This window comes from Solanum tuberosum, unplaced genomic scaffold, assembly GCF_000226075.1.
Source record: "Solanum tuberosum cultivar DM 1-3 516 R44 unplaced genomic scaffold, SolTub_3.0 scf00181, whole genome shotgun sequence".
NCBI lineage: Eukaryota > Viridiplantae > Streptophyta > Magnoliopsida > Solanales > Solanaceae > Solanum > Solanum tuberosum.
Window position 1 is genome coordinate 758988 of NW_006239106.1, and position 24972 is coordinate 783959.

At 35.5% G+C, this 24972-nt stretch overlaps 1 protein-coding gene across 1 annotated transcript; it reads left to right on the plus strand.

Annotated features, from left to right (window-relative positions):
- The first annotated feature begins 5388 nt into the window (after positions 1-5388).
- On the plus strand, positions 5389-6923 carry LOC107061941 (cytochrome P450 71A25-like). The gene is made up of 2 exons (XM_015311988.1): positions 5389-5872; positions 6613-6923. The coding sequence occupies exons 1-2, from the start codon at positions 5389-5391 to the stop codon at positions 6921-6923; spliced, it is 795 nt and encodes a 264-aa protein (XP_015167474.1).
- The last annotated feature ends 18049 nt before the right edge of the window (positions 6924-24972 follow it).

Consider the following 24972-nt stretch of genomic DNA (forward strand, 5'->3'; position numbering starts at 1 on the left):
ACTAGTGGATCCACTTAGTTAAGGCGTTCTATATGACGACAAAGTATAGGACAATTCTGGCAGTGTGGGCAAGACGTTGTGTCACCAATTAGGCTAATAGTGGTGGTTGTCAGTTAGAGAAACTCCCACAAAACCAATATTACTTTATTATATGAGTAAAGTTGAGTTTGTTATTGCATTTTGTTTAACGAACTAAGTTGTTTTCCACTGTTTTTACAAGCTTTCTATATATTGCATGTGTTTTATTGCTTTATATTGAGTTGAGTTATTCAGGAGTTGAGTAAAGCTAGGGTAAGTGTTCCTTTCAGATTCTTTTCAAGCCTATGTTATGTTTAGCATTCCAACTCGCATACTCGTACATATAATGTATTGATGCCAGTTGGCTTGCATCGTCTTATGATGCAGACGCAGGTAACCAAGATCAGCATCCAGCGCCTCGTTGATCAGGTTGAGCACTCAGATTCAGTTGGTGAGCCTCCTTGCTTTCTGGAGGGCTCTTTTTTACATTGCTTTCTAGTTTTCAGTTGTTAGAATGATCGGGGGTGTTGTCCCGACATCCCTCTTTGTTTTAGAGGCTTTATAGACATATAGTTATAGTTCTTTAGTCTTATTCATTTCAGTTGTATACGTTTAAGACTTGAGTTGCCATCTTGGCTAAGTTATTATTTCTTAAGTTATTGCAATGAGTTATGTTTCTTATGTTTAAGTCTTCCGCTGAATAAGCCAGGCCAAGGGTTCGCTTGGGGCCATCAATGGTTCACGTGTGTCAGTCCTGCCCAGGGTGTAGGCTTGGGGAGTGACAGAGTGTTATGGCCCATTTATGTACGTTTTCCTTAATTTTTTGGGTAAAGTTAGGCTCAGATGTCATATCTTTCCTTGCACATAGTATCAGAGTCAGGTTCATTCCCATTTTGGGCTCCTAATCTAGCCTTCAGTTGGGCCTAGGCTTGAAGGAGGTGTTAAAGTGGATAATAGGTGTCACATTGATTAGAAAATGGACCGATAGTCTGTTTATATGAAATTGGGAAATCTCCCTAATAAACTAATTTTTGAGATTGAGTTAGGCACAAGTATCATATCTTCCTTGCAAAATAGCTTCTTTTTCCTTTTTAAAGCAACTTTGGACCTTGCAAAATATCAATATTCCATTTAGGGGTATCAAAAATTAGCCCAACTATAGGTGACCCATCCAACCCACCCAAAATTTTAAGGGTTGGGCTCAAGATAATTTGAATTGGGTTTAATCTCAATTCATTCAAGCCTTAACTCATTTTAAGAAAATATTTAATTGAGTCTAATTTAATCTTCAATTTTCAATCCGTTTTAAGACTCTTTATTTGGATTGATGTAATGTATGTTCCTATATTTAAGGTATGAATCACTATCTATTTTATATCTTTTAGAATTTATCTATCCATTTGTAACTTCTTTTTTAAAATTTTATTGAGTTGAAATTCAAATTGTGGTTATAAAAGTTAAATAACTATATGTTAAAATTATGGGTTGGGTGGGTCATGACTCAACTCGATTTTTAGTCCATTTAAACCCAACTCATTTGAGCCCAAAGCAAACTTGGACGGGTCAAGACCCGACCCAATTTCTATTTCAACTCATTCTAATATCTCCAATTTCAACTCAACCCGCCTATTTAACATCCCTAATTTCATTAAATGAGATTTCTCAAAACCTGCATCAGCTTTGCGAAAATCAACTCTGATAATTTATTTACTATGGGTCTATGACTAATTGCAAGTTAACTCTATTTTTACTAGTGTGCCTAACCTTTTTTTTTTTCAATTTATGTTGAAAATGAGATGTTAGACACCTTTAAATATACATAACTATAATTTTCTTTTGAATTTAATTTAAACTAGGTAGAATTCAATGATTAAATCGAATATTATTCTAAGTGAACATACAAAGTAATTGTAAATTAATTTATATATCCAAGTGAGATAAAGAGACTAGGCATGCTAATTAATTATTATAGAAGAAGAGAACTCCTAGTAAATATTTTATTCATTTTAATTTATTTATCTTATTTTCCTTTTAGTTTATTTTAAAAAGAATATTTCTTTATGACAACTTTTTAATTTAATTTTTCACCTGATAAGTTTAAGATTACAAGATTAAATGATATTGTTATATGTTCAACGTATGGATGACAATGGGGCTGGGTCATAATAGGTCAATATCCAACCCAACTCAAATTTGTTTGAGGTCAAAAGACTCAAAACGGATCATGTTGGTCATAAAACAACAAGACTCAAAATAGCTTTTTAAAAATATTCTGACAAGATTTTTCATGAATTAATATGCATTACATATCAACCAAATTTACAATGGATTGAAATGAGTAGAACTAATAAATAAGAAACCTAAACGGATTGGATGGACTGGATTTAATTTTACCTCTCCTATTATTTTGTTGATGATAGTAATGTGGTTCCCGTCACTAGATTGACATCTAATCTCATGAAAAATAAAAAAATAAAAAAATAAAAACTCACCACCCTAAAGCATCAAACTATTATTAGAACTAGTATAAGTGCCGGTACATTACGCGGATATTTTAAAATATTATAATATTTTAAATTAAAAATAACTACTCCCTATGTCCCAATTTATGTGGCACTTTTCATTTTTCGAGAGTCAAACAGTTTAAGTTTGTCTGGGAATTTGCGCATGGAATCTTCAATTTTCTTGAAATGAAATTTATATATTTGTAAACTATGTAAAAAGTACTATAAGTCACAATAATTGATGATTCAAAATATTTAAAAGATCTATGAAAAATTTACGGTCAAAGATAAACTTGTTTGAATCTTGAAATCTGAAAAGTGCCACATAAAATGGGACGGAGAGAGTAATAAAATTTATCATGCATTTAGTAATGTATATTTTAAAAATAATGATACAAATTATTAACTTATTTATTTGTGCATATTAAATTAATATGCATTTCTTAAATTGGTTATTCTTTCAAATCACAGAAGTTAACAATAATAAAATAATAATTAACAATAATTAAACAGCTAAATAAATTAAACAATGTAAATTAAAAACTTGATTTTAGTTGCATCCTCATAAATTATTTCAATTATCAAATAAGAAATGAAGAATATGTGGATCCCGAATTTGAAAAGTGGATACGGATGGTTTTAATAGCATAGAAGAGACGGAAAAAGTTTCATGTCATCCAAGCCTTTAATTTCCTACCTTTTTATACACCAAAAATTGGTGTGATACTATCCGAGTAACTCATAAAATGATGTATCATAGCCTTTCCTTATGTATATTTAGACAAACACTCTTGAATGCTTCATTATTTGTGGCTGCAAAAAAGTCATAACGTCTTGGAGTTTACATGCTAAGATCAAAGCATTTGATTGAGAAGGTGTCCAATTCACAAAATTTTCATAAATTGTTGCATTTTCGGGTAGTATGCCGTTTGTGGTTAATATAAGTTAGAATCGTGATTTGGAATTATAAATAAGATAATCAACAGTTAAGAATTTTAATAGTTATTTTTAATATAAATAAATGTTTTTTTTCAAGAATTAAATTCTTGATCAGTTACCTAAATTTGAGGCCATCGTTGCAATTTTCGTAACTTAAAATTTAAAAAGTAATTGCAATTAATTTTTAAAAAAAATTTGAATAGTTAATATTAAATATGTAAACTTCCAACAGAAAGAAGAAGAAGAAGAGTTCTAAGCGCGCATTAATTTAAGGTTGCACGTTTTTAGACTCCAACATGGAGAGTAATAATTTAAGCTTGCACATTTTTAGGACTCCAACTTGGAGAGTTAATATGCAGTTAGGAATATTTTAATTTTATTTTTTTCGTTATTATTTTTATTTTAATAATAAATATTTTTTTTTGTGTGGTGCTAAAACATGATGATTTTTACCTCTCCTATTAAATATTGATAAAAGATTACGTGAATTTGTGTAGAATTTAGGTTTTAAATGGTATATAAAATGTTAAATTTCATTTATTAAAATTTTGTATATAGAAATAAGCATAAACACAGATTAATTTAACAATAGAAAACGAAAAATAGATATTAAAATTGTTGGCTATATTTTCTGGAAACTAACTGATTAGCAATTCATTTTGTTTTTGCTATTATTATTGCCACCTGAATTCTAATTTAAAGCATTTTATATTTTATGAGAAAAACACTTAATATCACTGATTAGCAATTTAAATGCAGATTAAATACTTGGTTCTCGTAAATAAAGATTAGCCAAAAAAAATAAATTCCCTGTAGCACACTTCAAAAAAAATTCCATACAAATATGAAATAACTTATCTATAAAAAAAAATGTAATATCATTCTTGAAATTATTTTTGCACAATTGAACTTCATCAATATATTATATCGTATCATATCTACTGATAGATACTGTTAAGCAAAATTAACTTCTATACTGATTTCACCCATGTAAAATGTTTATTTGAGTTTATTGTTAATTTACTCAAGTGTTTGATGAAGAAATGAACATGGTTATTATCTAAATGGCTTAATGTATCCATGAATCTGAATAAGAAAACGTCTGAACCTGTGTAGAAAATATAAATATTTAAGAATTCATACAACGTAAAAATAACATACGAGGTTAGAACAATTATATGAATCAGTAACACATTACTGACTCTTTTAATAATTGAAATTTATATTAAACTACTGTGTCAAAGCTTCTTAGACTTATGATCCCTATACCATTTGACACCGCATTCTTGCATATTAATTGCAAAGCCAACAAAGTTGTTGTCTCTGATCCTATGACTACAATTTGTTGAATAAAAATGAAAGACAAGTAATAATAAATAAAAGAGGATTCAAACATGAAACAAATAAATAAAATAAAAAACAAGCATGAGATTTATTATGAAAATATCAAACAGTTAATCGGCAAGTAAGATTATTATGAAAAAAGTGAAACTCAAAAAATTAATTGACAAGTTTATTATGCACGGTTGTATTTTACATAAGATTGACAATTGTTGTATAATATTTTATTCTCATTATTATAACAATATACTATTTTTGAATTAGTTTCATCTATAGACCTTGCTTTGAATTCAAAATAGATCCCACATATCCTTGATTTACTTAACATGACTCGATCAAATATAAAGAAGTAATTAGAAGCACTCACATATACATGTAAGTTTGACTTTTTATTTTAATTTAAAAATTACTTTTTTTTAAGCGAATTCAAACAGTGTCTTAGATATTTTGCATTTTTGTCTTGTAGTCTATCATTTTGCCTTCCATTTTCACCACAATTTCTCTTTTATCAGATAGTGCTACACCCTATAAGTAAAACTACAATCTCAACATTCAATTAGTACCATAAAAAAGTGCTTCAAACTCCATGGCTTTTCTATGGCTAATAACTTTTGCACTAATTCCCCTGTTATTTCTTCTTATTCAACAACTTCAAAAAAAGTTCACTAACAAGAAACTTCCTCCAGGTCCAAGAGGCGTCCCTCTTATTGGAAATCTCCATATGTTTGGTGAAAATCTTCATCAAGATCTTGGAAAAATATCGAAAAAATATGGTCCCATAATGTCAATCCACTTTGGTCTTGTTCCTGTAATTGTTGCTTCATCACCTCATGCTGCAGAGCAATTCTTGAAAATTCATGATTTACTATTTGCTAGTAGACCTTCTAATGAAGTTGCAGAGACCCTTTTCTACAATCGTAGAAATCTTGTCTCGTCTAATTACGGACCTTACTGGAGAAACATGCGTAAATTATGCACTCTGTATTTGTTAAGTAATGCAAAGATTCAATCTTTTCAACCTTTGAGGAAAAAACAAGTTCAAATTCTCGTGAATTTGATGAAACAGGAACGTAATGTGATTGATGTTAGTGCAAAAATTGTCTCTTAGGGTGTGTTTGGTAAGAAGGAAAACATTTTCTCAATTTTCTCATGTTTGGTTGAGCAAAATGTTTTCCAAATCAACTCATTTTCCTCAAATTTAAGGAAAATGACTTCCCTTAAAAAATTAAGGAAAACATTTTCCAAAACTCTCATCCAACTTCAAATTATAATTATTCTTTTGTTGAAAATATAAATTTAAACCTTTTAAAAAAACCTCAAAAAATTAAATTAAGTGCTTTTCAAAATATTTTTAAGTTTATTTTTTAAAATATTTTCAATTTCAAATTTTTATTTTTTTTCCCCATCTCACCTCTACCCCCTCCACCAACCTAGCCTCCCTCAAAAAAATTTAAGTTTATTTTTAAAAAATATTTTCAGTTTCAATTCAAAAATTATTGTTTACTTTCTAGTAAAAATAAAAGATATTTTCTCAAAAATATTTTTCATTCATAAATCAACACACAAAAAACTTTTCCGGAAAATATTTTCTACTCACCAACCAAACATGAGAAAATAAGTTCAAAGTCTACTTATTTTCCAGGAAAACATTTTCATTCATACTAAACACACCCTAGATTCTTGTTATTTTAAATTTTTTGTGTCTTTATGTCATGATGTCTGCTTAACATTCCATGTCATAGGAAAGGCATCCCCACTTCCTCTTCTTCACAAAATTTTCTTCTCTTTCTGCATTTCTTTTGTTTTACAGATTTATATTTAATTTATGTTTGGGTTCGATTTGACAAAAGAGAAGAAGAAGGGAGAGATATGTATGGTGGCAGCGGCAATACCATTTTTTCCGACGAAAAATTTGGTGGCAGATTTGAATGTGCGGTTGGTCGTTTGAAAGGCAAAGGTCGTTTGACGATGGTAGATTTGTGGATGATGACGACCGATTTGATGGAAAAAAATAAGGTGGTGTACTTGAAAAAAAGAATGGCTGAAAATCGAGAAAAGGAGAAGGAGTTGTGGGTGGTGTGGATGGTTGGAATGGTAAAATGGTGGTGGGAACATCCATGAAAATAAAGAAGAAGAAGATATAAAAAGATTTTGTTTTGGCTAAAACTTGTCCTTTTACGCGCCTCTCTTTGTGTGCTTTACACACACTTTGTCATGTCAGTGAAAATGGTTTAATAGGTACAAATTCTTTGTTGTATAGGGTGTTTAATAGGTAGAGTTTTTAGTTGAGGTGTTAAAGTGAAATATGCGGACAACTTTAAGTGGCCGCCTATGACTTAAGCCTATTTTTTATCTACCTACCAAACATCATATAAATTATACAAAAATTCATACATAAATAATTAATTTCTTATCCAACTATCAAACTACGCCTGCTAAGTGGGTCACGTTCACAAATTTGAACATGAAATTCATCTTTTTCGGATAGACAATCTGTTAGCATGAGTTTGGAAAAGTAGTTAATGTGTAGATTTGTTTCTAATTATTTGAGATCAATTAGAATATCTTGTGGATTGTTTAGGATATCTTTTGGGATTATAGTAGCATATTCGTTGGAATTGTAAATATCTTACCATATCTTTGTAATTTTATATAACGTATAGTTGATACATAATGAAAGTATCTTTTTCACCCATTTTGAGTTGGTATCAGAGCAAAATTTCTTTTCTTTATCCTAAGTCTATAATTCTATGATGGGTGAATCCTCTAAAAATACAAACATCATCCTTAAACCTATAGCCATTCCTTTTGGTGTAAAACTAAATGGAAAGAATTATTCTCTTTGGTCTCAAGTTGTTGAGATGTTTGTTGCAAGTCGTGGAAAATTGGGATATTTATCAGGAACAGTTAAAAGCCTCTCGCTACTGATACCACTTATGAAAAATGGAGTATCGATAATGCTATTGTTAAAAGTTGGCTCGTCGGTGCCATTGAACCCGACATTATGAGCTTATTTGCACGTCTTTCGACGGCCAAGAGTATTTGGGACACCGTGTCTCAAACATATTATGAAAGTGCTGATAGATCAGTTATTTATGAACTCTCTTGTCAAGCAATGCGTATGAAACAAGAGGGGAAAACAGTTTCTACATACTTTGCATATTTAAGCAAAATATGGAAGGAACTGGATCATCGTAAGCCCATATCTTTCACACAACCTGATGTTGTCCAGGCTCGCCAGAAGGAAATTGAAAAAGAACATGTGTATATCTTTCTGGCTGGTTTGGATGATATTTATGATCGTGTTCGAAGTGATATTCTTCGCGCAAACCCTTTTTCCAATCCAGAATCTGTTATTGCTATGGTTCAAAGTGAAGAACAACGGAGGAACGCAATGCTAAATAATAATACAAATTCCAAGATGGATATGGCAGCAAAGGTTTCTTTTGTCCAGAATCGAGATTACCATTGATCAAAAGCTCGTAGCAATGGTGAAAGGGTTGTACTCATTGTGATAATCCCAAACATGTAGTTGAGAATTGTTTTAAGTTACATGGATATCCAAATTGGTAGAATAGTTTAAATGAAAAGAAGTCCAGGGAATAGAGAGATCGAAAGGATGGTGATAAAAATGATGGGAAAGTTGTTGCTATGGTTTCAACTACCACATCACTGCCAACTGCCGAAACGACTTTGGTTTCAACTGAAATTGGTGATTCTGATTTAGCGATACCTAGACACTCATAAGGTAATATTGGATCAACTCTGATTAAAAAGGATTCTGATAAAGACACTGGATGGGTTATTGACTCCGGAGCTACTAAATATGACCTTTGATCAGTCGCTGTTACAAGCTCCTAATAAACCACGTCGTTCACATATGTCCAACACAAATGGTGTATCATCCCCAGTTACTAGTGCTGGAACTGTTGTTTTGTCTCCCTCCTTGTCTTTAGATCATACTTTATTTGTTCCTTCACTATCCAATAATCTTTTATTTGTGTCTCAAGTAACTCAACAATTAAATTGTCTAGTATAAATGTATCCTTATTTCTGTATCTTTCAGGACCTCAACAGCAAGGAGATTATTGGGTGTGGTACTAAAAGAGGGGGCTCTATTATGTGGATGATGTATGTCATGGTATTGCTCTAACCAGTCAAGGTTCCTTTTTCTACTAAAGAACACCAAATATGGATGTGACATCGAAGATTTGGTCATGCTTCTCTTGGCTACATTAAACACTTATTCCCAACTTTGTTCTCAAAGTGCGATTTCTCTAATTTTCATTGTGATGTTTGTGTATTAGCTAAAAGTCATCGCACTACTTATCCTTTAAGTACTAGTAAGGTGACTGAGATGTTTGCATTGATTCACTCGGATGTGTGGGGTCCCTCTCCAGTTTCTAGTTCATCTAGCTATCGTTGGTTTGCAATCTTTGTTGATGATTTTAGTCGTATGACATGGATTTATCTACTGAAGAATAAAAGTGATGTTTCTGAATGATTCCACTCATTTCATAAGATGATTCAAACTCAATTTTAAGCCAAAATAAAAGTTCTTAGGGCAGATAATGGTGGAGAATATGTTAATCAAGTGTTGCAGTCGTATATCCAAAATCATGGTATCATTCAGAAAACTACATGTGCTTTTACACCTCAGCAAAATGGCGTAGCACAAAAGAAAAATCGCCATATATTGGAAGTTACGAGTGCATGCTTGATTAGTTCTCATATACAACCCTCATTTTGGGAGGATGCTATTTTGTATGATGTTTATTTAATAAATCGTGTACCAAGTAGTGTTCTCCATTTTAAGATTCCCTTAAATCACCTCTCCAATTTTGTTATCCTCTCATCTACCTTAAAATTAAAACCTCGAGTTTTTGGTTGTGTTGTTTTGTTTACCTCCCTAAACACAAACGTACGAAGCTTGATCCATGTGCATTATAGTGTGTCTTTGTTGGGTATTTGCCTCATAAAAAGGGCTACAAATGTTATCATCCTCCTACCAAAAGATTGTACGTTACTATGGATGTTACTTTTTCTAAGACCGATATGTATTTCTCTCTGGAGTTATCCAGTTTTTCTCTTCAACAGGAGAATAAGGTTGAAAAGCAAAATAGGATGGTGTTACTACCTGATAATAGTGGTACAAATTCAGATAAATTCATGGCTTAGCTCAACAACCCCAGACCAAGGCATTCTGAATCAAATAGTGCAACAAGAAAGTGAAGAATCCCCCTCTCCAGTACCTTTAGTACCCACCAATAATGTTCCTTCTAATGATGTTCCTGAGGTATGTGTTACTTATGAGGAGACTAATACTAATAATTTAATTGATGACACTATATTAGTTGATTTTAGTGATGATAACAAGAATAGGTATCAGTTACTTCCTAAGATCAATCGAGGAAAAGCACCAGCAAGATACTCTCCTGAAAATCCAAGTCAAATATCCTATTGCTCATTATGTTTTCAGTGGACACTTACCAAGCTCTATCCAAGGCTTTGTGAATCATATGTCATCAGTTATTATCCCTACAAGATTTGAAGAAGCATTGGATGATCCTAAATGGGTAGAATCTATGAATGAGGAGATGCGAGCACTAGAGAAAAATTATACATAGGATATTGTGTCGTTACCAAAAGGGAAGAAACTAGTTGGATGCAGATGGGTTTTTTCAGTGAAACACAAGCCAGATGGTTCAATTGATCAATTCAAAGTAAGACTAGTTGCTCGTGGCTTTACACAAACCTATGGTGTTGATTATCAGGAGACTTTTGCGCTAGTGGCAAAGCTAAGTATTGTTTGTGTTCTATTATCAATAGCTACTAATCTTGACTGGCCTCTACAACAATATGATGTGAAGAATCCTTTTTTGCACAGAGAATTATCTGAAGAAATATATATGAGCATACCTCCTGGTTACAATACTTCTAGAAATACAGATTTAGTGTGCAAGCTAAAAAAGACATTGTATGGTCTGAAACAATTGCCTAGGGCATGGTTTGGAAGGTTCCGACTAACAATGAATAAATATGGTTACACTCAGAGAAACGCAGATCATTCCTTATTTTTGAAGAGACAAAATGGTAAGATAACTATTCTTATAATTTATGTTGATGACATGATTGTTACTGGTGATGATGTTGATGAGATGACTTAATTGAAGACTTGCTTGTCCTCTGAATTTGATATGAAAGATCTAGAAGGATTAAAGTATTTCTTGGGTATTGAAGTTATTAGGTCCAAATAAGGAATATTTTTGTCTCAATGCAAATATGTTCTTGATTTGTTAAAGGAGACGGGAATGTTAGGTTGTCAACCTATTGATACACCGATTGAACAAAATCAGAGCTTGGAGGAACTTCCTGATCAAGTTCCTACTAACAAATTAGCAAGATATCAAAGATTAGTGGGACACTTGATATACTTATCACATACCTGACCAGATATCGCTTATGCGGTTAGTGTGGTAAGTCGTTTTATGCATAATCCAAGTGAAGTTCATATGAATGCAATCATTAGAGTCTTGCGATACTTGAAGTCAGCACCAGGAAGAGGCCTCATGTTCTGTAAGAATCACCATACAAAAATATGGGTTATTGTGATTCAGATTGGGGTGCCAAAGAAGAATGATGACGCTCAACAACGAGGTATTTCACTTTTGTTGGAGGTAACTTGGTTACTTGGAAAAGTAAAAAACAAAAGGTTGTCTCATTGTCTAGCGCAGAAGCTGAATACAGAGCAATAGTTAAAGGTATCCAATAATTATTATGGTTGAAACGACTTATGGGGGAGTTTGGGTTTTCACTCGACCAACCTATGAAGTTATTTTGCGACAACTAGTCTGCTATTAAAATTGCAGAAAACCCAATTCAACATGATCGTACTAAGCATGTGGAGATTGATCGTAATTTCTCTATGAGAAATTTGAGGATAAGACAATTGAAGTTCCATATGGGAAGACCTTAAAGCAGCTAGCTGATGTTCTAACTAAAGTTGTATCCAGAAAACCTTTTAATAACTCACTTGTCAAGATGGGCATACATGATATCTATGCCCCATCTTGAGGGGGAGTGTAGTATGAGTTAGGAAAAGTAGTTAATGGGTAGATTTGTTTCCATAAACTACGTAGCCAGTGTGGGTTAGCATCGCACAAACTTTTGGGTGACTACTTACTGCCTTTGAGCAGAGCTTTCATATGGATTCATGAGTTGAGTTTGTTCTATACCAGGGCAAGATATACGACAATTATGACAGCGTGAACGAGATGTGGTATCATCACGAGGCTCATAGTGGTGGTTGTCGGTTAGAGAAACTCCCCAGTAAAATAAAGTAAAGTAAAGCAAAGTATATTTTTATTTATATATATCAGTTCAGTATTTACTATTATTGCATTCTTACGGTAAGGGCTTAAATGATTTTCATTAAGATTTAAACTATACTTCAATTGAGTTACTTTCAGTCTTTTGGTTCAGCTATTTGATTTATTCAGCCCTATTACATACCCGTATATTCAATGTACTGATGTCATTCAACCTACATCATCTCATGATGCAGATTCAGGTACTTAGGATCATCAATAGAAGTTTTATTGAGATCACATCATTAGCTTGTCATCTTTTGGTGAGGCCCTCTTGCTTTCGAAGGACTCCAGTTCTATGATTTGTTAGTAGTCGCGTTTTGAGGTGTTGTAGGTCTTGTACCGACACCTATCCTTATTTAGTAGAAGCTTCATAGATAGATAGTCTTGGTCAGTCTTGCAGTATTCAACTTTAGATATTTTATTTAAAACTTTATGTTTAATACTCAGTATTTTCAGATAGCTTTGAGATTTAATAAGCTATTTTTAATGATTCTTCAGTTTTGATACTTGTGTATGCTTGAGTTAGTCTTCCGCTTAGTAGTCAGCCATGACAAGGGTTCGCTAGAAAAGGAACAATGGTTCTCGAGTACTTTTAATCAATTTTATCATTTTTATAATTTTTATGTAATATATATGTTTTATATAATTTTGTATATAATTAGTATATTTTATAAACATTTCGAAAATCATCTCAAAAAGATTTTAAACTTTTAGTAAGTATTTTATTAAATTAGTTTAGTATAAATTATAGTTATAATTTTGAGTTATTTAAATTAGTTAGTTTATAATTAAGTTAATTATTTTATTTCGTCAAAATTAAGAAGCTCATTAATTAATTATATTAACTTGTCATAGCTAATTATTAGCCGAATTTGTTAATTTTACTCAATTTGGTTATTTCTTAAACTCCAAGATATAACCCTTTTCACCTTGCCTCAAACCCATTTTCGGACCCACTTTGGGCCTACTAAAAACAGGCCCATTATTCAGCAACCCAAATTCCACTCCATTTCGCTAGCCCATTTCCAACAATCAGCAACCCAATATTCTTACAACCAAACCCTTCAATACAATCAGCCCATCCAATAACAACACCAAAAAACCCAATTCCTTTTCCAACGAAGCCAGTAACAATACAACGCAGCAAACCGACCCCCCTGCATTCATCATCTTCACGCATTTTCTTCCTCAACGAATATCACGGAGAACCCTCGTCCAACTGCTCTGCAAAACCCATACCCTGCAGACCCATCACCCTCACGTCCCCTTTCCCCCATTTTTAGGGATTTTTTCAAAGCTTTCTACTGTTGTCTTGAAAAGAGGCAGAATGAATTCGAATTTTAAATTCAAAATTTCACCCGATTTCCCCTGAATTTCGAGCTATATATTGCTCTCTTTTGATCACTGTTTCAAGGGGAAAAAAAGGAGATTAAGAGTTAGCTAAGTATTGAGAGAAAGAAACATACCTAAAACAAAATATCTTTGAAACTATTCTTGATCGTTTTTGTCTCGTTCACTCGAGTTTCTCAGAGTTGTGTTTTGTTGGAGGAATCGTTGCTCTCCTGGTCTCAGCTCGCTGCCCTCGAAAAGGTAAAATTCTTTCTCCTTAAGATGTTTTTGGTCTGTTTCTTTAGTCTCCGAAATAAGGTTCTTGATTGTTGTTTGTTAAATGTTGGCTGTAAGTTCTGTCTTGAGTGCATTCAGCTCATCGTGTTAGTGTAATTTTCATTCATTTTGCTTTCCTTCGAATCATGATAGTGAATAGGGGTCGAACGTTAGCGAAGTTCTTACTTAGTATGTTATGTTGTTGGTTTGATTCATTGACTCATTTGTTGTATTGGCATAATAATTTAATCCGCTCTGCTATGCATGATTAGCGTTTTGTTAGATTAAGAATGCATTAGTTGTGTTGTTTGTTCTGGATTTGTCAACATGAGGTAAAAGTAGTGGTTGTCCTTATTATGTGCTTTTTTTTTGGCAACAACTCTTATCATTCCCCTTTTGGTTTTGTTTAATAAATATATTCAGCCCCTCCTCTCTTAAATGTTGGCTGTAAGTTCTGTTTTGAGTGCATTCAGCTCATCGTGTTAGTGTAATTTTCTTTCATTTTGCTTTCCTTCGAATCATGATAGTGAATAGGGGTCGAACGTTAGCGAAGTTCTTACTTAGTATGTTATGTTGTTGGTTTGATCCGTTGACTCATTTGTTGTATTGGCATAATAATTTAATCCGCTCTGCTATGAATGATTAGCGTTTTGTTAGATTAAGAATGCATTAGTTGTGTTGTTTGTTCTGGATTTGTCAACATGAGGTAAAAGTAGTGGTTGTCCTTATTATGTGCTTTTTTTTTTGGCAACAACTCTTATCATTCCCCTTTTGATTTTGTTTAATAAATATATTCAGCCCCTCTTCTTATCTAATTGAGATGACCGATTAAGTCCTTTACCCGTAGTTGTCGTTCCCCCTTTGGCATGGTTTTTCGAGTCTCTCGTATTTTGTGTGCGTTTGTTAGTTCATGTCTTTAAATTGATCATGAGTTAAGAAGGTATATGAGTTCGTTTGTTATGGTAATTTGAAAGGTTTGCTAGTTCGCTAGTTTAGATCTTGGTAGAGAGCTTTCAAAATGGATATTTAGATGGTTGGTTCTCCTCTTCCCTCGAATATTTTTTTTTCTTATAGTGTCGCATGTTCAAGCTTTGTTTGAGATTCGTTGCTTTTGTTTAACCCTTTTGAAAATAATAGGTGTAACTGGCTAATCTCCACACCTTTCAAATAGGTTATATTGTGATTCGTTGTTAAGTGTATTTCAACATGTAAGGCGTGTGTCATTTGGTCATTTGTTTTATCATGAGATAGTATTAATGCCCCAGGCTCTTATTAATTTCTTGTCATTTTCCTATGTTTGTGCTTTCATTTTCTCGTGCCAAGCTCTTATGATTCTCTTATCAGTGCTTTGTATTATTTTACTACTTGTTTGTTCCTATTTGAAATTGGTATTAACTCTCTGTTATTTTGTTTTGCTCTCTGCCAAATCTTTATGAGTCCAAATGGATTCTTTCTCGATCTCTCGCATCTTTGACGGGCCATAAAGTCCCCCCAAATTCTCCTTTTGCTCGAGTCAGCCCCTATATATTCGGAAGCTGTTACAGGTCCCGGAGACCCAACACTGCTGGAAATTAGTTCACAAATGTTCAAAAGCTCAAGAAAAGGGGGCTGTATACATGTTGTATACAACATTATACATTGATATACAGGTTTAGTTTAACAAATGTGAGGCCCCAAAACGCAAAAAACAGGGCGGAGGCAAAACACAAGTGTTCGGAAGCAAGAAATACATGAAAGGGGCCGATATAAATGCTGATATACACTAATATACATCAACTGTATTCCAAACACGGGTTTTGGTTAAACCCCAAAAAATACCAACGAAATTGGCCCAAAGGGGGCCCAAATTCAATTTCTCCCTTACTCTTTAATTATTTAATTGTGATTATTTATTGTTTGTTGTTTAACTCTAACTTTATAATTTTTAATTAACTTAATTAGATCCCCAATAGACGAGTTATTTTCTTTGTGTTGGTTTGCTTTGAATCCATTTTTTTTTGTGTTGAGGTCATTTATTTTATTAATTAAATATTGGTCAAATTTTACATCCTCAATTAAGTTTAAAAAATGTGTTATTTAACGCTTCTTCACATATTTTTGCTCATTCTAAAATTATTTTTAAGTTAAATATTTTTCTTCAATAAACTTTAAAAAATGGCTTTCTTTTACTCTGTCACTTTTTTCTCAAAAAGTTGGTCAAAACTTTGTTTTTATTCTTCAATTAATTTAAAGTGATGTTCACGCTTGAACTAACCAATTTGGTTTAAATTACTTTTTTTTAAAAATAAAATAAAAAATGAATAATAATAATAATAATAATAATAATAATAATAATAATAATAATAATAATAATAATAATAATAATAATAATAATAATAATAATAATAATAATAATAATAATAATAATAATAAATAAAAAATAAAAAATGCTTCACTTATTTAATCATTCTCTCAAAGTTCATCAAATATTGTAAGTTATTTTTTTTTAATGTTAAATCATTATTTTAAAAATAAAAATAAATAGTCAAATATATTTTAGTCAAGTCGCAGGTCAGCCGCATGTTAGCGGACACTTCGAATGCTTAAACCCTTCTCGAAGTGTAAATTGAACCCCGAACCCTCTTTGGTATTTTCAAATGATTTTTTTTGTTTAAATCATTGAAAATTATAAGTTTTCTTAATTTCTTAAAAAAATTAAGTGGCGACTCTTTTCTAAGTATTTTTCTTAAATTGTTTTATACTTAGAACATTTCAAAAAGTGATTTTTCTAAAGGTTAGAAAAATTACGACACGACAGAAATGACAGAAATGCCCGTACCAAAATTCCTTTTCTAAAGATAAAGATGTGGTCGGTCAAAATTGGATTCGTCAATTTCATTTGCCTCGAATTTCTTTCATCAATCCAAGTCAAACGAGGGACAGCTGTTGACACCCAATTTTGACCCTGCACAATATAAATTAATCATCGAGCTTCTTAAATTTCAAACATTTTGAAATAATCGTCTTGAAAAATCCTAAAAAATATATATTTTAAAATATATATTTTTTAATTAGTTTTGGTTAGTTTCTATTTATTTTTTATTTTATTTATTTTTTATTTTTCTTTTCCAGAAATAATTATATAATTTTACATGTTGGTTTATATAATTTTCATCTTTTATACAAATATTTAATAAATAGCCTAAAAATAATGTTTAACATAATTACACATTTATTTCTTTGAATTAGTGAATTTTATAATTTTCTATAATTAGTTCTCTATTTTAAATAATGAATAAGTCTTGATAATTATTTTGTCTTGTTTTAAATTAAGAAGCTCAAATAATTAATCGATAATTATTCATCTTATTTTAATGTTGACTCGATTTGGCTATATCTAAGTTCAATTCAGTTAGAATAGCAATTAAAGTGGCCAAATTTTAAACAAAAAAAGGGCCATCCTTTTGTTCTTAAAACCTGTACACACATCCACGCTCAGACGCTCTCTTTCACCTTTCCCAACCCTCACACACGCCTCTTCTCCCCTTTCTTCTTCCCAAAACGCTAAAGTCAAGCAAGAACCTAATTTCTTCATTTGCCCATCACCCCTGTCAGTTCCTCTCCTTATTTTCAAAGATTACAGGCCTCGGAACAAGGTTTGTTGACTTCGGCTGAGAGAAATCTCACCTAAATCTGATGCGGATCAAGATGTATCACATCGAATCCAGATCTGCCAGGGTAGGTTATTATCTTGCTTGTTTATCCTTCCAATCTCTCCCATCAATCTCTCATCTCCCGCTCAAATGGCTATTAGAATTCAAACCTTTATTTTCAACTATAAATACTTGGTATTGGTGCCATTTAGAGGGAGAGCGGAAACAGAGAGAATAGCTTAAGCAAAAGTTGGTTTGAATACACTCGAAATACACTCTAGAATAGAGAAGTTGACTCGTTTTGTAAGTGGTGAGGTCGTCTTCGAGATCGTCTCGCCCTAGTCTCGCTGCCCAGAAGGAGGTAGTTAGAACTGGTCTGTGTCGATAAGCTGGCTGATCATCCTTATTTCATTAGATCTAAAGGTCCTACATATTCCTTCCCCAATCAAAGTTCACAAAACGGAAAAGCAGCAATGGGTGATAACAACGAAGAAACCAGCCTTACTGATGTCGTGGTGGCTCAACCCGCCCTTGCTGATCAGAATGAACTGATCCTGCAGTTGATGCAACAAATTGCTGAGATGAGGGTCGAGATGCAGAGAAAACACAATTTGCATCCTCCGATTTTTGTTGTCAAAGCTCAACCAGACGGAAGACCTCCAACTCAAATTCCCCCACCTAACGTGGAACAAGCTCAGAATCAGCCTTTAAGACCTGCTCGTAATCCCTCCATCATTGACCTTACCACCCAAAACCCTCATTACGCCTCAGCCTCTTATCAAACACCACCCCCTCCTCAAAATACCAGCCTCCAAGCGCCACTCCCTTCCCCCAATGCAAACCACCAAACTGGCCTACCACCTCAAAGCCAAAATGTTAATCGCCCGCACATTTCCCTCCATCACCAAAATCAACATACCAACCCCCAGACTTTCCCTCAAAATTACCAAGCCACTCAAAATGCCCAAAGTCCCTCTATTGCTCCACCACTACCACAAAAAGCCACTTTCCAAATACCAGTCACCAACGAGTATGACGCCTATGGTTCGGAGCTCGACCACTATGAGGAGAGGGAGAGAGAGTGGAGGTCAAAAGAAGAGACCGTCAAGATAGATGTGAAAGAGGAAATTAGAAAAGCCATGAAGGAGTTGAACTGCATTCCAGAGGTCGCCGGGTTGAGTTACGAAGACCTATGCAGGAGAGGCTCTAGAATGGTTTACGTCTCATGAAACGAGACAGTGGTCTAGTTGGAACGCTCTGGCTAAAGACTTCATCGAACGATACACCTACAATGTGGAGATCGTTCTTGATCGTTACTCCTTGGAGAAGATGAAGTAGAAGCCGACTGAAAGTTCGCATATAGATGGCGAAAGGAGCCAGCTAGAGTTAGACCTCCCATGTCAGAAAAGGAAATTGTCCAAGTGTTTGTGCGGGTGCAACAGCCCGAATATTATGACAGAATCATGTTGCTCGTTGGAGCAAAATTTGCTGAGATAGTCAAGGTAGGTAAGACTATCGAGGATGGATTGAGAACTGGGAAGATTGCCCGTGTTGCTGCCTCGCCCGGATCTTCGGGCTTGTTGAAAAAGAAAAGAGAGGATGTGTCCTCTATCTCTTATGAAGGGAAGAAGACCCCAAGGGAATCATCATCATACCAAGGTCATTCTCGACCTTCACAGAATTCGTACACGGCTTGTTATGCACAAGTTGATTACCAAAATATCCCTCCCCCCAATTACCAAAATACCCCTCCTCCCAGTTATCAAAATACTCCCCCTCGTAGCTACCCAACTCCCCATACTATCTACCAAACTCCCCCTCCAGTTTACCATACTCCATCTAATCACTACCGAAATGTCGCCCCCAACTGCGCTAACGTTCAAGCAAATTACCAAACTCCTCCCCCAATGTACCAAACCCCAGCTCCACTTTACCAAAATACCCCCCGAACTACCAAGCTCCACAACCAAATTACCAAACCAACTCATATCCCAGTTATCAAGCCCCCCGTCCAAACGCTCCAAATTATCGCCAGATGCTCCCTCCGCAACAAGGAAATTACGATCCCCCCGTCCTAGATTTGAGAAGAAGCCTGCTAGAATTTTCACTCCGCTCATTGAAAGTCGAACAAAGTTGTTCGAGCGATTAATCGCGGCAGGATATATTCATCTAGTGGGGCCCAAGCTGGTTGATACTAGCTCAAAGTTTTATAGACCCGACTAGAGGTGCGCGTATCACTCCAACAGTGTTGCACATGATACCGAGGACTGTATCAACCTGAAACATAAAATCCAAGACTTGATCAATCAGAAGTGGTCTCTCTTCAGACGGTCACGCCCAATGTCAACAGTAATCCTTTGCCAAATCATGGAGGCGTCACTATCAATATGATAGAGACAGATGACTATTGGTGCGTGACAAAGGCAATAGTTCCGGCTATTTCTGATGAACTAGAAAGGGCTGTAGCCTCGTTGAGCATTAGAGAGAAGAAAGAGTTTGTGATTTTGACACCCGAAAAGGCTGTTGCCTTGGTGCCACGAGAAACTCTTGCCCGACCAAAGTTTGTGATTGAAACAGCTGTTACCCAGGGTATGACCAGATCCGGCAGGTGCTACACACCAGAAGAGTTAGCTTAATGAGGGCAGAAAAAGGACCAAGCAAAAAGGCCGATCAGTGAAGCCGTAGCTGAGGAGTTCTGGAGAAAAATGCAACCGAAAGATTATTCGATTGTGAATCATCTAGAGAAGATGCCGACTCAGATTTCTGTGTGGGCTTTATTGATGAGTTCGCAGTTGCATAGATAGACTTTGATGAAAGCTTTGGATGACACTTATGTGCCTGTGGGTACTAACAACGACAATCTAGCAGCCATGATAAACCAGGTCATTCGAAGACATCGAATCAGCTTTTGTGACGAAGAGTTGCCCTTTGAAGGAAGGATGCACAACAAAGCTCTGCATATCACTTGTATGTGTCGAGACAAGATAATAAATCGTATCTTGGTCGACGATGGGTCCGGTCTCAAAATCTGCCCACTTTCAACTCTCAAGCAGCTGAAATTTGACTTGGGAAAGGTTCAACAAAACCAGGTCAATATGAGAGCTTTCGATGGAGTGCAGAGAGACATGATAGGGGCAGTAAACTTGGGAATTTAGATGGGTCCTGCAGAGTTTAATGTGGAGTTCCAGGTGTTGGATATCAACACTAGTTACAACTTGCTTCTGGGAAGACCATTTATCCATATGGTCGGGGCTGTGCCGTCTACCCTTCACCAACTGTTGAAATTTGTTTGGAAGGACTAGGAATTGGTCATTTATGGTGAAGGGAGCCATTCCAATGGGTATGCACCGATCGTTGATGATATCTCTCGAGGATGTGATTTCTACACGGTGGAGTTGGTAAATGCCACCGGTGATGACTTGGCTCTGCAGCCTCCTATGCCTTCTGTGTATAAGATGATTGCTACTGTCATGCTCTAGAATGGTTTCGAACCAGGTTTTGGATTGGGGAAGCATTTCCAAGGAATCGTCGAGCCTATCCAAATTCCCGCAAAAGGAGCAAAGTTTGGTTTGGGTTATGTCCCCAACAGATGACGAAGCGGAGATGAAGAACAAGAGGGTTGATCAAGCGTTGGCTAAGCCAATTCCTCATCTGTACCAGTCATTCCCGGTGCAAGAACACGTCAACAAAGGTGGTCTCGGGGAAGGAATCTGGGGCCTATTTGAGGAGATTGATGCAGTCATTGAGGAAGAGGCTGGAATATCAGGCATCCGTGATGTAGAACCTGATGAGCAATTGCAGAATTGGACCTCCACACCAATCCTGATTTCCCACTCATCTGGGTAGAAAGTACATGTGTTTTTATTTATTTTTAAAATCGGTGGTAGTCCGGAAGAGGCTCGAGACCCACCCTTTATGCAAATGTTACTTGTTTGAAGCTTTTAAATTCCCTTGTGTTGTTTAAAAAGACAAAATGGCTCTCGGCCATGGCCAAAGTTTGTGCTTGTCTTTCAATTTAAATGAAAAGTCTCTTTTATCGAAAATTTGTGTATTTATCTGTTTATATTTTACTTTCCTAACTTTGTTCGTTTATGATTACAGTAATATTAATTTAAAACCTGCCAATGTCATGTCATGTCATGAACCGAGTGAACAAAATAAAGAAGGTGATGACGAATGTGAGGAATACGAAGAAGAAAATAAGATACCCGAACATGTTGCTGATGAATTTTGACAATTCGAGAATCAACGCAAGCCGAATTTAGAGGAAACCGAGATTGTGAATCTCGGAGATGAGGAATGTGTCAAAGAAGTCAGAATCAGTGTCTATCTGACTGAAGCCCAAAGAAGAGACCTAAATTCAAGCCTGAGTTGAGTTTGAAGATCAAAGAGGAGATTACAAAGCAGATCGAGTCTCAGGTAGTGGAAGTGACACAATATCCGACTTGGTTGGCTAACGTTGTTCCGGTTGCCAAGAAAGATGGAAAAATTAGAATTTGTGTTGACTACAGAGATCTCAACAAAGCTAGCCCGAAAGATAATTTTCCATTGCCAAACATTCATATTCTCATTGATAATTGTGCTAAGCATGAGATGCAATCATTTGTGGATTGTTATGCTGGTTACCATCAGATCCTGATGGATGAAGAAGAAGCAGAAACGACAGCTTTCATCACGCCTTGGGGTGTATACCACTATCGGGTGATGCCTTTTGGTCTCAAGAATGCCGGTGCTACTTATATGAGAGCCATGACAACCATTTTTCATGACATGATTCACAAAGAGTTCGAAGTGTATGTAGATGATGTCATAATCAAGTCCCGCGAGAGTTCGGATCACTTGACTCACTTGAGGAAATTCTTTGATCGCTTACGCCGATACAATCTGAAGTTAAATCCTGCCAAATGTGCCTTTGGAGTGCCAGCAAGCAAGTTGTTGGGATTTATAGTTAGCAGGAGGGGCATTGAGCTTGACCCCTCCAAGATCAAGGCGATCCAGGAATTACCTCCTCCGAAGACCAAGAAAGAGGTGATGAGTTTTTTAGGAAGGTTGAACTACATCAGCCGGTTCATAGCTCAATCCACCGTGGTGTGTGAGCCCATCTTTAAGTTATTGAAAAAAGATGCCTCGACCAAGTGGACCGGAGAATGTCAAACTGCTTTTGATGCCATCAAGAACTATTTGTCCAATCCGCCGGTGTTGGTCCCTCCGTGAGAAGGGAGTCCGTTATTGCTATATTTGTCTGTCTCAGATAACGCATTGGGATACGTGCTTGGTCAACATGACAAAACTGGGAAGAAAGAGCGAGCCATTTATTACTTGAGAAAAAAGTTCACTCCATATGAGGCTCGTTACACTCTTTTTGGAGAGAACATGTTGTGCTTTGACTTAGATCGCTCAAAAGTTGAGACATTATTTGTCTTCTTATACCACATACCTTATTTCCAGGATGGACCCGTTGAAGTATATTTTCTAGAAAGCAATGCCGACCAGGAAGTTGGCTAAATAGGCAAATCCTTTTGTAGTGAGTTTGACATCGTGTATGTGACTCAGAAGGTGATAAAGGCACAAGCCTTGGCTGATTATCTTGCAAAGAATCCAGTTGATGAAGAGTATGAACCGCTCAAGACTTATTTTCCCGATGAAGAAATAACATTTGTGGGTGAGGATATTTCCGAAGCCTACCCTAGTTGGAGAGTATTCTTTGATGGAGCTGCGAATCACCAAGGGAAAGGTATCGTAGCAGTCTTAGTGTCAGAATCCGGTCAGCATTATCCTATGGCGGCTAAACTCCGATTTAATTGCACAAACAACATGGCTGAGTATGAAGCTTGCATCCTCGGTTTAAAGATGGCAATCGACATGAACGTTCATGAGCTTCTAGTTATCGGAGACTCTGACTTACTGATTCATCAAGTTCAAGGAGAATGGGCTGTGAAGAATCCAAAAATCACACCGTACGTGCAATATATACAGAAGTTGTGCAAGAGATTTCGCAAGATTGAGTTCAGACATACTCCAGAACACAGAATGAGTTGGCCGATGCTCTTGCCACCATTGCCTCAATGATCAAATATCCGAATACAAGTTATATTGATCCCTTGGATATAGAGGTAAAAGAGCAGCTTGCTCACTGTTCACATGTTGAAGCGGAACCAGATGGTTTACCTTGGTATTTTGACATCAAGAAGTACTTGGAGACCGGAATTTATCCTGATAATGCAACGTTTAACCAGAAGAAGTCGATACGCTGTATGACCCTCAATTTCTTTGCAAATGGGGAAATCCTTTATAGGAGGACTCCAGATTTGGGTCTTCTCAGGTGTGTTGATGCTAGTGAAGCTGCAAAGCTTCTGGAACAGATACATGCGGGAGTTTGTGGTACTCACATGAATGGGCTCACTTTGTCCAGGAAGATCTTTCGAGCCGGTTACTTTTGGATGACTATGGAACATGACTGTTGCAAGTTTGTGCAAAAATGTCATAAATGTCAAGTGCATGGAGATTTGATTCGGGTGCCGCCTCATGAACTCAATGCTATGAGTTCACCTTGGCCGTTTGTAGCTTGGGGCATGAATGTCATTGGTCCAATAGAGCCAGCCGCCTCTAACGGACATAGATTCATTTTGGTTGCTATTGACTACTTCACCAAGTGGGTGGAAACAGCTTCGTACAAGTCGGTAACCAAGAAAGTTGTAGCTGATTTTGTTCGCAACAATTTGATATGTAGGTTTGGAGTGCCAAAATCCATCATTACTGATAATGGAGCGAATCTCAACAGTCACTTGATGAGAGAGATATCTGAACAATTCAAGATTACTCACTAGAACTCAACTGCTTATCGTCCCCAAATGAATGGAGCTGTAGAAGCTGCCAACAAGAACATAAAGAAAACTTTGAGGAAAATGATTGACAATCGCAGAAGTTGGCACGAGATGTTGCCATATGCTCTGTTGGGTTACCGAACGACTGTCAGAACATCAGTTGGAGCTACTCCATATTTGCTAGTATATGGAACAGAGGCAGTTATACCTGCAGAAGTTGAAATACCTTCATTGAGAATTATCTAAGAAGCGGAATTGAGTGATGTTGAATGGGTTCGCAAGCGGATTGACCAGCTAACATTGATTGACGAGAAAAGAATGGTTGCCATTTGTCATGGTCAACTGTATCGACAGAGAATGATTCGTGCTTTTCACAAGAAAGTAAGATCCAGGATATTTGAAGTTGGTCAGTTAGTTCTTAAGCGCATTTTCCCTCATCAGGATGAATATAAAGTAAAATTTGCACCAAATTGGCAAGGACCCTACATGGTTCGCAAAGTATTATCCGGGGGTGCCTTGGTCCTGTCGGAGATGGATGGCACTAAATGGCCGAAACCGATCAACTCAGATGCTGTCAAGAGATACTATATGTGAAGTTTCAGTTTGTATTTCTGTCATTCCCTTGTAACCGCTTTTATTTGCTTGTAATCGCGTCATTATAAATTTTATCCCTCTTGTAATGAACTATGTCCGACCTGAATTCTCAAGAATGAGATACGTAGGCGGCCTTTGTCGGCCT

Excerpts from the sequence above, each read along its gene's own strand:
- LOC107061941 (XM_015311988.1), top strand. The coding sequence starts at position 5,389 with ATGGCTTTTCTATGGCTAATAACTTTTGCACTAATTCCCCTGTTATTT. Across the intron at positions 5,873-6,612 it reads GAATTTGATGAAACAGGAAC|ATTTATATTTAATTTATGTT; the intron begins GTAATGTGATTG and ends TTTGTTTTACAG.